The sequence below is a fragment of the Oryzias latipes genome, chromosome 22 (assembly GCF_002234675.1).
Source record: "Oryzias latipes chromosome 22, ASM223467v1".
In the NCBI taxonomy this organism is placed as follows: domain Eukaryota; kingdom Metazoa; phylum Chordata; class Actinopteri; order Beloniformes; family Adrianichthyidae; genus Oryzias; species Oryzias latipes.
Genome location: NC_019880.2, coordinates 2646279 through 2662218, shown reverse-complemented (window position 1 = coordinate 2662218; position 15940 = coordinate 2646279). Strand labels below are relative to the sequence as shown.

Below are 15940 nucleotides of genomic sequence, written 5' to 3'. Positions count from 1 at the left end.
TTCTGACCCTCTGTAGCCCTGACCCTCTGTAGTTCTGACCCTCTGGAGTTCTGTAGTTCTGACCCTCTGTAGTTCTGACCCTCTGTGGTTCTGACCCTCTTTATCTCTGACCCTCTGGAGTTCTGTCCCTCTGTAGTTCTGACCCTCTTTATCTCTGACCCTCTGTAGTCCTGAACCTCTGTAGTTCTCACCCTCTGCATCTCTGACCCTCTGGAGTTCTGACCCTCTGTAGTTCTGTCCCTCTGTAGTTCTGTCCCTCTAGTTCTGAGCCTCTGCAGCTAATTAATTCTGCAGTAGAGTAAAGACACAACAAGTAGAGTAATTTTCTGTCTCTGATGCTCTTTTACAAAAAAAAAAAACAACAATTTATACAGTAACCTCTCGGTGGGTGGAGTGTCCTTGCCCCAGGTGGAGGAGTTTAAATATCTTGGGGTCTTGTTCACGAGTGAGGGAAGACCGGAGCGTGAGATTGACAGGCAGATCGAAGCGGCGTCCGTAGTTATGCGGTCACTGTTTCTGTCCATTGTGGTGAATAGAGAGCTGAGCCAAATAGCAAAGCTCTCAATTTACCGGCCGATTTTCGTTCCAATACTCAGCTATGGTCATGAGCTATGGGTCATGACCAAAAGTACGAGGTCCTGAATACAAGCGGCTGAAATGAGCTTCCTCCGTATGGGTGGCTGGGCGCTCCCTTACAGGTGGGGTGAGAAGCTCGGTCACCCGTGGAGAGCTCGGAGTAGAACCGCTTCTCCACCACATCGACAGGTGGCTCGGGCATCTAGTCCGGATGCCGCCTGGATGCCTCCGTGGGGAGGTGTTCCAGGCATGTCCCACTGGGCGGAGGCCCCGGGGAAGATCCAGGACACGCTGGAGAGACTACGTCTGTCGGCTGACCTGGGAACGCCTCGGGGTCCCCCCAGAGGAGCTGGAGGAAGTGGCCGGGGCGAGGGAAGTCTGGACATCTCTGCTCAGTCTGCTGCCCCCGCATTCCGGTACTGGATAAGCGGAGGAAGATGGATGGATGGATTTATACAGTAAATGCAGACAATATATTCTGAGTTTCCACCATGGAATGAAGCAGTTAAACCAAAGCAGCTGCTAAAGCTGTAAAAAGAAAACACAAGATGTTGTTTTTTTCTTATCAAAGCCAAGAGACAAAAATGTCAAAAAAATTAATTTTTGACCTATCATCTGTCCTCAAGAACAGAATCATTTCTTTTATATTCAATTTATTTAAAGATTTTCGGAATGTTATTTTGTGTGTCAAAAAAGTTACCATAATTTAAATGCAAATTTATGTATTTGTCACAGATTTGACTCAAAACTTGATTAAAATAACAGTTAAATGTTGAATTGACTTGTGGAAAGCAATCGTACTTGAGGAAAAAATATACAGAATGTTTGCCGAACTATTCAGATAACTATTCGATATTTCTGTGTTTTGTGTGTTTGCATGGTCTTAATTTAACTGACACTTAATATTTGGTCAAATTAACCCATTGTTGAAGCCTGCTAAAAACTTACTAAACAACTGACAATATTTGCAAAAGATCTTCAAGCCTAAGTGATCATTTGAAGTTCCTGCTTCTAAAAATATATATCATATATCGGTTAACTAAGACTTCGGAATTAGATTTCTGATCATAATTTAAATTAAAAAAACAGAAGCAGAAGAAAATATTGCGCCCTATTTCTAAAAACTACTTCAGAGAACCATGATGTTCATGTTTGTGCAGAAGTTGAAGTTAAAAAAAACACACATTTTGCAGTTCTTAAAGGTTTAAAAGTTGAAGGAGGCTTTTTTTATTTGGTTTCCAGACCAGTTGATGCAGAACTCAGTTCCTTGTTTGAAATAAAAACTGACATATTTACTCAGATTTTGGAGAAACGCAGATGGAGGGCAACCTGCTTACACCTCTGGGATGTTAAAAAAAACAGCCAAGTTGTGAAGAAAAAATACGTTTTTATCTGTTATTGCCTATCTATTTGATTCCTTAACTGTTTTGATCAATCCACAATTATGTTTAATGGTAGTTAGTGGTGAATTCATGGCCTTAACACCCCACATTATAGTCAGATTCATCGCTGACATTTGGGTTTTTAGCCTGAAGCCAAATCACAGTCTGAGCGCCACAAACACTGTATATTTGCTTGGTTGTCTTGATATGACACCCGGCATAAATTCACTGACACGTTACTTTGTGTGTGTGCACGGGCGGAGGGGAAAGTGACGTGCATGTGTGTGTTTGGGCCACCTGCTGTGTGTATGCCTGTTCAGCTGCTCTCCCACTGCGTCTGCAGCCAAATAATACTTCATTAAAATACCAAGAAATGCATCCAGAATCACTCAAGCTCCCAACAAGAAGGAAACTTAATTAAAATACCAATAAGCAATTAATTTAATTTCATCAGCCAATGGATAACCATCAAAATACCAGGCAGGAGCCAACTTCAGTCAAAAACACCCAATCAAGCCCAGTCAAAGGAAATGAGCCATGATGCAGTTTGTGTTTGTGCAACATCCCACTGAATACACGTGTGTGTGTGATTTACATGCTAATAACCCCGCTGATCTGGAAGTTTTTCTGCAGAGAGGAGAGATCCGCTTCGCTCTTCCTGCGTTCAATCCGTTTTCTTCTCACAGCTGGACTTTTGTGTGGCTTCCTTCTCTGTCTGTCTCTTTTAATCTGCGCCTCTTGCGTGATAATCCGGAGCGAACAACTGGCTGCTGCGGAGGGAAGATGAAATAACTGAATGTGATTCTGCTGCCGCTCAATGGGAACATTAAAGGTGATCGTAAGCAAATGAGAGTCGAGGAAAGGGATGTAAACGGGTCTGTGTTCCAGTTTTTGGAGATGGTTTTGGCCCGAAGACGTGAGGATTCTGTGGTGGAGGTCAGCAGACTTTTGGATTCACCCACTTCTTTTTTTTAAACATGCAAAAAGTTCCAGTTCTGCGTTAAATTAATGTATTAATACATTTTATGATGATGAGCTGTTTAAAAAAAAATGTAACATGAAAAAAATGTATATTGTATAATGTTGTATTATGTTTTCATACTGTATTTTTTTGGATGTAGGCAGACACGGCAACATCTCTGACATTCAAAGGCAGATTTTCTAGTTTTAATGATCAGCAGAAGTTTGTTTTATTTTAAAAAAGTGTTATTTTTACCGTTTTACCTGCAGAATTTGTATCCCTTTCAATGTATTATATTTACTGTTTTATTATATTTATCATATATATAATATATATTATATTTTTTGGATACATTTGTGTGAAAATTTTGTGATTTCAATCAATCAAATCAATCAATCAATCAAACTTCCATAAAAAAATTAAAAGGGTTCTAAAAAGACCTTCTGTTTTGGTTTTAATATATGAACCAGGTACACACAAACTCTGCTTCTCCACATGTTGAACTTCGTTTAATAAATAAAAAAACGCATTCTTACAAAAGTTTTTCAATTAAATTGGTTCGTTCAAAAGGGGCCCAAGTCCACAATTTTTTGCAAAATAGAGATATTCTATGTTCTGTGGTCTTCATGGGTAAAGCTATCTGATTATGTGCAAAAAAGTCCCAATTCTGTTGTAATGTATTGAATATGCTTGACATTTAAAATGCATTAATGCAAATTCCTGGACTTGGGCCTCTCTTGCTTGGGTTTAGCTTTATCGCATAGATGGCAGCACTAGTTATGCAATATGCCAGCGCCCCTGTTTAATTCAAGAAGGGCCCAAGTCCAGAGACTTTAGTTTGCTAGTCCTCTGAAATTATAAAAGTGAGGTGCTTCATATTATAGCATTTGTAAGCTATGAACTGGTGCTAAATCTGGGTAAAGTATTAATCATTTGGTGTAGCCTCCCTTTAAGCTATGCAATTAAAATCATTTCCTGGAAAAGCAAACCTCTTGGACTTGGGCCCCTTTTGAACAAACCAATTCAATTGTATTTGCACAGTTGAAGGAGAAAATGGGAAGATCGTGTTTTTGGATTTGAAAATAGTATTTCCTCGGTTGTTGTAGTCTTCTGTTTTCTAGTTTATTCCTTGGGGTGGGTTTATTGCCCTCAGTGTATATCAGCTGCTTGTTTCAGTTCTTTCTTGTCTGTTTTGTCATTGTTCTGCGGTGCACTGGTTACTGGTGTGTTTACATTTATTTCCTTGAAACTTAAAATTGAGAAAATAAGTTCATAATTGCATATCTTAGAAAGAAAAAGGTAATTTAGTCATTTTATTTGACACCATTATAGATGTGACAACATTCAACAGGGACCTGGCTGCAGACAGGATGACATCTTTGGCCAGAAAAAGAAATTTGAACTTTCCCTACGTCCCTAACCCAAAAGTGTTGAATTGCAGAAGAAACTTTTATTCAAGCTTAAAACAGGAAAAACTGTAACTGTTTGGCGTTAACGCTTCAAATAAAGTTTTATGTGAGCGATATATGTAGGTGAACTTCTGCTCCTGGGCGTTTCTGTGTGCAGCCAGGTCCTTCAAACATCTTTATCGGTGCATGGCTAATTCTGATGCATATGTCCATTTCTTTAAGCATATCATTCGGTTTAACGGCGGTTCTTGTGCATGAATGCTGCAGGGTCAGGATGTGCTGGTGGATTTTGCTGTCATTATTCTGACTCAGACTGACAGTGGGATCATAATAAACTTCGCAATACGTCAAAAACAGACGTAAACAGAAGTAAAATGATGAGCTGGATGTTCCTGCGGGCATGAAAGACGTGGATTTTCTTTACGTGTTCTTGTGACATTTTTCTGACGATGGACGACAGAAAATTTAGCTTAAATTGCATTTCTGAGGATTCTTTGTTCTAATTGTTGTGAATCAGAAGCAGATGAAAAAAACGCAGTTGGAAAAAGATCGTACTTGTGACGTAGAAAATGCGCTGGGCGGGGCCACAAGCTCCCTGCTCTGCTCCATTCCGATGCATCCAAATCAATGAACGTCTTTCTTATTTCTCGTCTGAGCTGGAATCTGGATTTAAACTGTACGGCTGGATAGCTCTGATATTGCTTCCATTTTTTTGTTGCACTGGTAATGTTGCGTTGGGGGTGTGAGGGGCTGTAAGCTAGCAGGAGAGAGTGTAAACAAAGGGCTCCGCAGAAACTTTGTCCGTTTTTTTTTTAAATCTTTGGCTACAAATGACATAATCATAATTAAAAGACCGATGGGAAAGCTTGGAAAATAAATCAAAAGATGATCGGAGCTGGAATTTAAAGTTTAGAGACTGAATAGAGGCAGTTGCATTATGCAGACGGCCGCAGGAGCTTTATTTTAGGAGACAGAGGTTCAGAGGCTGATGGTATAACAGAGGGATGAGACAGGAGGAGGAAAAATGGAAATGACCCGAATGCAAACTGTGGGAAATATTCCCGCTCGGGCAAACACTCCCAGCTCTTCTGCTTTATTCCCTTTAGTCAGAAGAGCATTGAAAGTGTGAGAAAATAACAAGGGGCCGGACAGAGTAATTTGCCTTCACGGAGAACGTGTGTGTGAGCGAGGCAGAGCGGGAGAGCATGCAGGTGTGTTGAGCCTCATCAGGCGGCCGCAGACTGTTCCAGATCACCAACATGGACTGCTAATCAGGTCTCCACACTTATTAGATCTGGGGCGGAGAGGGACGGGTGGAGTGACGACATGGGGTGACGGGGAGCGCGCCTCATCTGAGGTGGCAGCGGATAATGAAGCTCGGCCCCCTCCGGTGTTTGTGGTGGAGGCCAACAGGTAGAGCCCACACTCACCTTCAGGATCCACAGGAGAACAAAAGCACAACTCCAGCAGCTGCACCAAAACCTGAACCCCCAGACTGTCAGGCTGGAACCGAGCAGAGGTTCACGCCGGGCACACAGATGGACCAGATGAGGGGGAACTGGTCCAGCACCTCCAAAAGGACGCCGTTTGAGTCATGTGACTCAATATATGGTTTGATCTTTCAGATTTAGGATTTTTGGAGGTTAAACTGGAGCTGAAACTTTAAAAACAAAAATACTCCTTGTGTGTGTTTTTTAACATGTTCTTGTGGCATTTTTTTGATGATGAGGACATGTATCAAGAAAACTGAGCTTAAAGCCCAAGGAGGAGAGCGTGTAAGCAGAAGGATGATGGTAAGTGAAGGCAGCGTTGCTCCACACCAACTGTTTAACCAAAACCCAGAGGCAAATTTCTGATGAACTCCTGCCGCTCTGCAGACGCTATGTCCTAGAAAACGACACAAGTTTTTACACTTTGGCTAAAAACGGCTTCATCATCATGAAAAGACCAATGGGAGCTGTTTGAAAATAGATCAGAAGATGATCACAGAGAAACTTTAAGGTTAGTGTCATAGTATTATTATGTTAAGAGTAAAAATGCAAGGAGACAACATAGATGTTGTTATTCAGAGCACTTTTGTTATATTCCACTAGATGGCAGTGTGAGAGACCAGATGCTTTATTTTACGCTCTGTATATTCTGTTCAGCACTCTCTTTGACTGTTCTGTATGCCAGTGTGCATCGATCGTTGGCTGAGGAAATTAAAATTACAAGTTGGCTGATATCAGGTATCCTCATTTCTTCCCACACCTCCGACATGGTGTCAGGAGTGGGATATTAATCTTCACAAGGACGTGCCTACTTAAACTGCCGCCTGAAACGTCTTTGAACCAGCGCAAGATACGACGCTAGCTAATTAGCATACCGGACAAGACTAATTCCTGGATGTATTACACCTTAACACAGTGAATGCATTTTTTCGGATTCTGAGATGGCTGAAAGATTCCAACCTCCATGTATGGACTGGACTAGTCCTGGTGACGTACACAAGAGATTCAAGCTCTTCAAACAAAAATGTGAACTCATTTTTGAGGGTCCACTTTCCGACACAGAAGAAGACAAGAAGGTGAGACTGCTTTTGTTATGGATTGGAGATAAAGGCTTGGAAATATACAACACAGCTATTTTTGCAAATGAGGATGACAAACTTAAACTGGACCCAGTGTTTGAGAAACTTGAAGGCTACAGCAGGCCACAGAGCAACTACATACTTGCTAGATTTCAACTGAGATGCTTGAAACAAGGAGAATTACCACTGGAAGAGTTTGTAACTAAAGCCAGACTATTGATTGATGAAGGAGGATACGCACAAGAAACAAAAGAGGAAACATTGAGAGACACACTCGTGTTTGGCCTCAAATCTGACCAAGTCAGAAGTGATGCAATCAAGCTTGGAAATGCTTTAACTTTTAAACAAGTGTATGACCTAGCCAAAGTGGAAGAGAGCACCAGAGCTCAGATGGACATCATAAGTAGAGGCAGCAGGCAACCAACAGATGTTCATGCAGTGAGAAGCAAGCAAAAGATGTTTGCAAGCCAACACAAGCAGCAGAAACCTCACATGAAGGAAAGTGACTTCAGAAAGGGTGAGAAACCTAACAGACAACTCAACACAAGAAAATTGCATTTTACACCAAATGGTTGCTACAGATGTGGAGGGAGTCATCAGAGGTCAGATCCATGCCCAGCAAAATCAGCACAATGCAGATACTGCGGAAAAACTGGACATTTTCTGAAAGTATGTATAAAAAGAAACAAACAGTTGCATGAAATAAACAGTCCAGATGATATACACCACTGTGACTATGACACAGACAACACACGATCTTCAGCTACAATCGGCTCTGTCACCTCAGTTTGTGCAGTTGACACTGCATGCAAGTTTCCAGATAAACTGTTCGTCAAAGTTAAGCTAAATGACAGCTACACCATGAACATGAAGATTGACACAGGAGCAGACACTTGTATTCTGACAACAGATGATCTGCAGACTCTACCATTTGAGCCACGCATTACATCAAGTGATACCATACTAAGTGGCTATGGTGGCAGCATAATCAAAAATGTTGGTGTTGCCGAGATCAAAGTGTCCTACAAGCAAAAGTCTATAGTGACAAAGTTCAACATTGTTAATGCCCCATCAGGGAGTCCATCAATGCTAGGATGCAGCCAAGCACAAGAACTTGGGCTGATAACAGTCAACATTGACCACTTGAAATCAATGTCAACTCTCACCAGAGAAAAAGTATTGCAAAAATATAAGGAATGTTTTGACAAGATAGGGAAGTTCCCAGGGGAAAAATACCACATTGAGCTTGTGGATGATCCTAAACCAGTCATTCACCCACCAAGAGCTGTGCCTGTACACATCATGCCATTGTACAAAGCTGAACTGGAGAAGATGAAGGCAGATGACATCATTACTGAAGTCACAGAACCTACGGAATGGGTCAACTCAATCACATGCAGAATTACCAAAGGGGAAAATGACCAGCAGAAAATCAGGCTGTGCCTCGATCCGAAGGACCTTAATAAAAACATTAAGAGAGCGCACTACCCTACACGGACAATCGATGAACTTCTACCACTCCAGCACGGGAAAAAATATTTCAGTGTCATAGACACCAAAAAAGGCTACTGGCATGAGGAGCTAGACTATGAGTCGAGCCTGTTGTGCACTTTCAACACGCCGTTTGGCAGATACAGATTCAAGCGCCTGCCCTTCGGATTGGTGGTTTCACAGGATATTTTTCAGAGGAAGCTTGACTCCATCTTCAACAACATTGCCAACGTATCAGGCATAGCAGATGACCTGATCATATCTGGAGCCACTGAAGAGGAGCACGACGAAGCTTTCATAAAAGTCATGGAGGCAGCAAAGAAGAACAATATTGGTTTTAACTCAGAGAAACTACAGTTTAAGCAGAACAAAGTCAGCTTCTATGGACATACACTCACTGAGGAAGGGCTGCTGCCCTCAGAAGACAAACTGCAGGCTATTAAGGACATTCAAGCTCCAACCAGCACTAAGGAACTCCAAACACTTCTGGGAATGGTGACGTACCTTAACAGATTCTCAACCAAACTGGCAGAGTTAGTTGCTCCACTAAGAGAACTCAATAAAAAAAATGTCCACTTCAGATGGGAACCCCATCATCAGCAAGCTCTGGACAACATAAAAAAAGAACTGTGCACAAAGCAACTGATCAGCTATTATGACTCTGACCCTAATACCGTAACCATCCTGCAGTGTGATGCCAGCACCCTGGGTCTCGGAGCCTGGATCAGACAAATTGATCAGCATGGGCAAGAAAAAATTGTTGGTATGGCTTCCAGATGTTTGAGCCCCACAGAATCCAGATACTCCAACATCGAGAGGGAGTGCCTCGCAGTTATGTTTGAATACTACCTGCTTGGAAGACAAGTAATGGTGGAAACTGACCACTCACCCCTGGAGCAGATTTTCAAGAAAAACCTTGCAGAAACTCCCACAAGACTCCAGAGATTTATTCTCAGATGCCTTAAATTTGACATTGAGGTTAAATACAAACCAGGGCGTTCAATCCCGTTAGCAGATGCTTTGTCACGAATCTGCCAAAAGACGACAAAAGAAATAACTACAAGCAACCAGTCTGATGTGCATTTCATATCTACTGCTACACGACTGGTGGATGATAAAGCTGTCAGAGAAGCAATGGCGGATGACCCAATAATGAACATGCTCAAAGACACCATCTACAAAGGCTGGCCTCAATACAGGAAGCAGTGTCCACCCGAACTGTGGGAATATTGGACATTCAGATGTGATCTTGTTTTGGAAGATGGCCTCATCCTGAAAGGTGAGAGAATTGTCATTCCAAAAGCACTGAGAAACGACATTCTGGACATTCTTCACACTGGTCACCAAGGCAAGACTAAATGCATACTGCTTGCCAGAGAATCTGTGTTTTGGCCAGGTATTAGCAGCACCATTAGAGAAATGGTGAAAGGATGTCATGTGTGCAGCATGTTTCAGCCAGCACAGCAGAAACTACCCATAATGCAACCTGACCTTCCAACACGACCATGGGAAATACTTGGTTCTGACATATTCGAGTTCGACAGCCATAAATACTTGATCATTGTAGACTACTATTCTCGTTTTCCAGTCGTGAGACTACTACCTGATATATCTGCTAGGACAGTGTGCACATATTTCAAGAGTGTTCTGGGTGAGCATGGACTACCTTCAACAATAATTGCAGACTGTGGCACACAGTATGTAAGTGAAGAGTTCAAAAAGAGGTGTGAAGATTCAAACATCACCTTAAAGTTCAGCTCTCCCTATCACCATCAAGCTAACAGTGTAGCTGAAAGAGCTGTAGGGACTGTGAAAGCACTGTGGAAAAAAGCAAAGGAGGACAACACCTGCCCTTACACAGCACTGTGGATGTACAGAATAACACCACTGGATGACAACATGCCATCACCATATGAGCTGCTATATGGCAGAAAACCAAAATCCTTACTGCCAATCAGCAAAGGAGCTCTTCTGTCACACCATCCACATGCTGACGACCACCTGGAGATGAACAGGGCAAAGCAAGTGAAGCAGCAGGAGTTTTATGACATGCGTGCTGGGAAAGAGAGAAGTGACCTTCAGGACGAGGAGCAAGTGTATGTGAGGAACACACTAAAAAAGATATGGGAGCCAGGCACTATCTTGAACAGGCCTAATCCCATAAGAGAGCCCAGGACATACCTTGTTGACATCGAAGGAAAAACCTACCAGAGGACAAGGGAACATCTCAAACCCAGACAAACAGAGACACCCAGTGGAAATCGACAGTTAAGATCACCTCCAACAGATGAATCAATACCAGTTTCTCCACCATATCACTCACCAGAAGATACCACATCTACCATATCTGGCTCACTGGAGAAGACCACTCTTGGTTCCCCACAGAAGTCAGGAGATGTGGAAATCTCCGGAGAGAAACCCCCAGTGATGTACAACAACAGGGGAGGATATCAGATGAGAAGCCAGAGTACTAGATCTGGGAGGATTACACGCATACCACTTAAATTTAATGAGTAGAAAAACTTATACTGTTTTATAAAGTTAAACGAGTATGTTATTAAAAGAGGGGGATGTCATAGTATTATTATGTTAAGAGTAAAAATGCAAGGAGACAACATAGATGTTGTTATTCAGAGCACTTTTGTTATATTCCACTAGATGGCAGTGTGAGAGACCAGATGCTTTATTTTACGCTCTGTATATTCTGTTCAGCACTCTCTTTGACTGTTCTGTATGCCAGTGTGCATCGATCGTTGGCTGAGGAAATTAAAATTACAAGTTGGCTGATATCAGGTATCCTCATTTCTTCCCACACCTCCGACAGTTAGGATTTCAGAAAATACAGCGTCTATTTCTGAACTCTCTTCTCTTCTTTTTTTTTCTCTTTTTCCTGGAACCACAAATTGATCCAACAAGAGAGATTGTAACTCTTCAAATGTGTGTTTTTGTTTTTTTCTTAATCATAGGAACTTCCAATACTTTTTCAAATTCTTCTTCTGACCTTCTGTGCTCTCAAAGGTTCAGCCCCATCGTATCTCAAAGAGCTGGCATCTCCCAGCAGAACATTTCTCTCCCACTCTGCAGAATTTCTGATCACATGCATTGGAATAGAGATTGACCCGTACCAGTGCTGAGGGTTTTTGGGTTGTCCGGCCCGTGGAGGGTCGTAGAGAGGTGTGGCCACGTCTTAAGGGGAGAACAGGTGTGTCTTGCAGTTCTCTTAAAGCTTGTGCGGCCACCTCAAATGAAGATGGAATGTGCCATTGTTGTGAGTGTTTCATGAAATATTCGTAAGGCTGATGAAAGTCACACGCACTTACATTCGGTGGGCACTGAGGGCCGCATGTTTTCAAACATACCCTGCTCTGCCATGTTCTGATTGGCTGGACACACCTGAACCAGGTAATCAGCCATGAGTAAGGCAAGAATATCTGGAAACCATGCAGAGACGTCGGCCCTCGAGGCCTGGAATTGCCCACCCCTGCAGTAAACGGACACTTTCCCTCCTCTGTTGTCTGCTTTACATTGGTTACCAGTCACATTTCTAATTGGTTTTAAAACCTTGCATGGTCAAACTCAGACGTACACATCTGACCTTTTAACCCTGTACTCTTCGGCCCGTTCCTTGAGGTCTTTCCGACCAAAATATTTTAAGCGTTCCAAAAACCCGCATTAAGATTAAGTTTTTGGAAATCCCTCCCACTGTCGTTGCGTCAGATCGACTCCGTTGAGTGTTTTAAATCTCCGTTCGAGACGTTTTTATTCAGGAGGGCTTTTAGTTGATTTTATTCCTTGCTTTACTACGTTTTACTGTGTTCTGTTTCATTATTGTGATTGTATTTTATTACTTCTTTGTGTTTTGATATGATTTTATGCTCCTTTTGTGAAGCACTTTGTGATTCATTCTGGGAAAAGTGCCATTTAAATAAAGATATTCTATTCTATTCTATTCTAATTGACTAAATTCCTCATTTGTAAGGAGTCCAGCTGCACATGAACAGCACTAACGGGCTACTCGCACAGTCTGCATGATTTAGAGGAGTTGAGAAAATAAAACATGACACCTCTACGTTTCACCTGCTTCACCCTTCCTTACCCTTACGTGTTGTTTAAGTGTTCACTACTAACTGTCACTCACTTTATGAAAGTGTGCATTTTGCACTGAGCGGTCTATGACCCTGATATTTCCTGCGGGCCCCGTTCAGGTCAGGACTAAGACTCAAGGAGGCAGACGAATCTGTCATTCAGATCGTGTGTTTTGTAAAGGTTTAGACTTTCCAGGTGTGAGCGCGCGTCCAGAAATCCCGAATCATTATTGTCCGTTTACATCCTTTCCTTTGCGTGTTTCATCTGGACGCAGAGCTTTTTTGTTTTGTTTCTCAGACCGTTTTTCAGAGGAGGGTCTCAGCGGGCCTCGGAGCAGATGATGGCCTCACCCGTCTGCCTGTGACGGTGTGGAATAATGCCGTCTGTGTGGAAGGAGTCCTCACACACTCTTCGGGCTATTCTGCGGCTGGAATTCAGATAAGGAGCTTATGTGTGAGGACCAATTTATTTTTCCCGGCAGGGTGAGAAAGCCTCTGAGACGTGTTTCCCATTTCACATTCGCATGACAGCTGAAGTCTCAATAATGAAATCCTCTCCAATTGTATTTACATCCGGACTCACCGGAGTGAGCCGAGGTGACACGCGAGGTGCTCTGACGGCTGCCTGGATAATGATCAGCCCCATCAGTCCCTCTGCATCTTCTCACCTTGTTTATTTTTTCTTGCTGCCTGTGTTGAAACAAGCCGTCAACAAAGGCGAGGCCTGATTCTCCACGTGCGCTGTGCACAGCGGGCTGCACAGAGGAAGTAGGTGTTGCTGCAGATCAACAGGCATGGAAGGTTTTTTTAAGGAGGCTTCGGGGAGACAAGGTCTGCAGTCGGTGTCAGGTCTGTCTCTTTCATGAATCCCTTTAACCCAGAATCTGTGCTGTTGAGAGGAAGCAGCTGATTCACGGTGGAGATGCAGACAGGAGCGCAAACTGCTGCTGACAGAGGCTCAAACCATTTATTTATCCTCTCAAGAGCTCCACAAAACCTGAGTCCTTCTATAAAAAAACTGCCGCCTTGTCTCCTAACGCGAATTTTGATCTCTGGCTGTTTGGGTTCTTTAGTTCTGATGTCAAGGGTATTAGGAGTCCAAAAAGTGGCTGAACGGCTGCTCAAAGCTGCATGTGGCAAATTTTGAATAAAAAAATTCAACTGGCGGCTCTCTGTAGGTTTTATCTCCATAGCAACCATTACATTTTGTGGTCACCTATGGTTGATGAACAGGTCTGTGTCATTTTTAGGAGAATCGGCAAAAGTAAAAAAATTTATTTCCTTGGCAACGGAGGTTTTTTGTTAGCCAAACCCACTTTTCCTCATTCAGGATAAAACTTGCCTCAAATTTAGCATGAACGCTGCAAACCCTAGATACCACATCTTCACTTTTCTGTGGAATTTAACTACAAATATTGCAAGAAAAACCAAGGACCTGGGAAGATGTTCATCTTCATCCCAAACAATAAAATGTTCTTTATCAATGTGTTTCTTCATCAGCATCACCAGAAAGGTCTGTTTGGTGGTTTGTTTGCATGTCTGTTGACCTCAATCGTTTGTTAGTTTCCATCCATGTTTCACGGTTTTCTGCTCTGTCTTTCGTTACCTCTTTATGTCCCACTAGAATGTAAGATAATAAAACAAAATAAAAACTGAAAACAGCTTTACATAATCATCCAGCTGCACTCAGGGTCTGTTCTCCTTTTCTTGCAGGAAATTGCGGCGTATAGCTGAAAATCTATTGAACGCTCCAAACAAAGAGGAGAAAAGTAACTGCGGCTGTCGCTCAAACTCCTGCCTAAACACACACACACATTGTCCATCGCTTCCTTGCAATATTAAAGCCAGCAGTTTGTGTGTTTTTTTTTCCTCTGCTGTGTGCGTTGTGGAGCCGGCACCCAGTGGGAGAGCCTGTCTGCCAGATGAGTGTAATTATGCTTTTTTTTTTACCTCCTCTAGTGGCTGACTGCCAGCTCTGGGAAATTAGCATCACACCTGTGTGTAATTGGCTGAGTGAGGTTGTCGAGCCACAAAGCGGAGGCAGAGGTTGGACGTGGAGGTGTGCGACAGTGAGAGGCAGGTAAAAATCAGGCTGTTTGCAGAAAGTCGTAGAAAAGGCTGTCAGGGGAGCGACGTGTCGCTTTTTCAATGGAAAAATGTCACCCGGCAGCTCCACACACAAAAACACTGTCACAGAGTCACACAACGCGCCAAACAAACAACTGTGTGAAGAAGAGAGACACAAAACAAACAACCAACAAAACCAGGAGAGGAGCTGGGTGACACAAGGTTGGTGTCTCCACACACACTTTTGCTCCACAACTCCTCCAGTTTGGGGAAATCCTGCTCACAAATGAAGGGAAGTGACTTCAACAACTTCAGAATTTATTTATTTTTAAATGACTAATTGCCGTAAAACTGATTTTTTTGCTTTCCGATGATGACACATGTTTAGGTAGAGGCACAGTTTGTTTTTATGAGTTCACACCAACACAACAAAGCTTTGTCCGCTGACCATCCAGACCACGACTGAGAGGTTTTTTCTACAATATTAGTGATAATGCCAAATTGGTGAATCCACAGACCAGGAGTTTGCAACTTTATCCAACTAAAGAGCCAATCGGGTCGATTTCTCACCGACTCAGAATAGGAGCCACAAAGTTTTATTTCACCCTTTAGAAAAACAAAACACTGATTCATATTTATGTCATTATTTATAATGATAAATACAAATTCAATGTTGTTTTTTCATAAACATAAAGACAAAATAGCCTTTTTTTTCAAAATATGAAAAACTATTGACAGAATGTTCAGTTCACATGACTTCCTTTCAAAATAAAAGTCACCCTGTGTCACATGAGGTCATTTCAATGGAGTAATTATAGTATAGTGTGATGACTGCAGTAAGTGTCTGTTTGCACGTAATTTTTAAATATGTGCAGCCTGTGCTGAACTTTTTTCTTGGCAGCACGGACCAAGAGGAAAGGTTAGAGTTAAGATTACGGATTGCGGTCAAGGTTCAACCACCAAATAGTTTCTAAACGCGGCTGTTCCGCAGGCGACCTGCAGAGAATGCAGAGAACACATTTCACACACCTGACAGATAATGGGATTTTAATTTTAAATACCTTGGGCGCCCTTAACATGCAGCAATGCATCTTGGCAGCACGTGTTAACAGGAATTTCCCATACTTTTTGTGCTGGTTGCACGTATTTACGTTCTTATAGCCTAAAAAATAAACAGTTTATTTTACCATGTGAGGTGCATCTCAGCCAGAAATGTTTTAATCTTACTAATCAAACTTAATTCAGAGCTAAAAAAAAATGACCTTTATTGTATTTTTCAACCACTTAAAATCCTTGAATTTGTTCAATAATAGAAAATCTATTTTATATTCTGGTGCACCTTAGTTCTGGTTGATTTTCTGTGTGCTCACATTCTGTCCTTTAACCGTTTGTGAACAAGC

The 15940-nt window shown here is 42.2% G+C and overlaps 1 protein-coding gene across 1 annotated transcript; it reads left to right on the top strand.

The window, feature by feature from the left end:
- Nucleotides 1-6324: 6324 nt before the first annotated feature.
- On the top strand, nt 6325-14148 carry LOC110017577 (uncharacterized protein K02A2.6-like). Its single transcript, XM_023951383.1, has 2 exons — nt 6325-11181; nt 12772-14148. Exon 1 carries the CDS (start codon nt 6760-6762, stop codon nt 10903-10905), a length of 4146 nt encoding a protein of 1381 aa, XP_023807151.1. The 5' UTR covers nt 6325-6759; the 3' UTR covers nt 10906-11181; nt 12772-14148.
- The last annotated feature ends 1792 nt before the right edge of the window (nt 14149-15940 follow it).

What these genes read in the sequence shown, in the direction of transcription:
- LOC110017577 (XM_023951383.1), top strand. Translation starts at nt 6,760, where the DNA reads ATGGCTGAAAGATTCCAACCTCCATGTATGGACTGGACTAGTCCTGGT.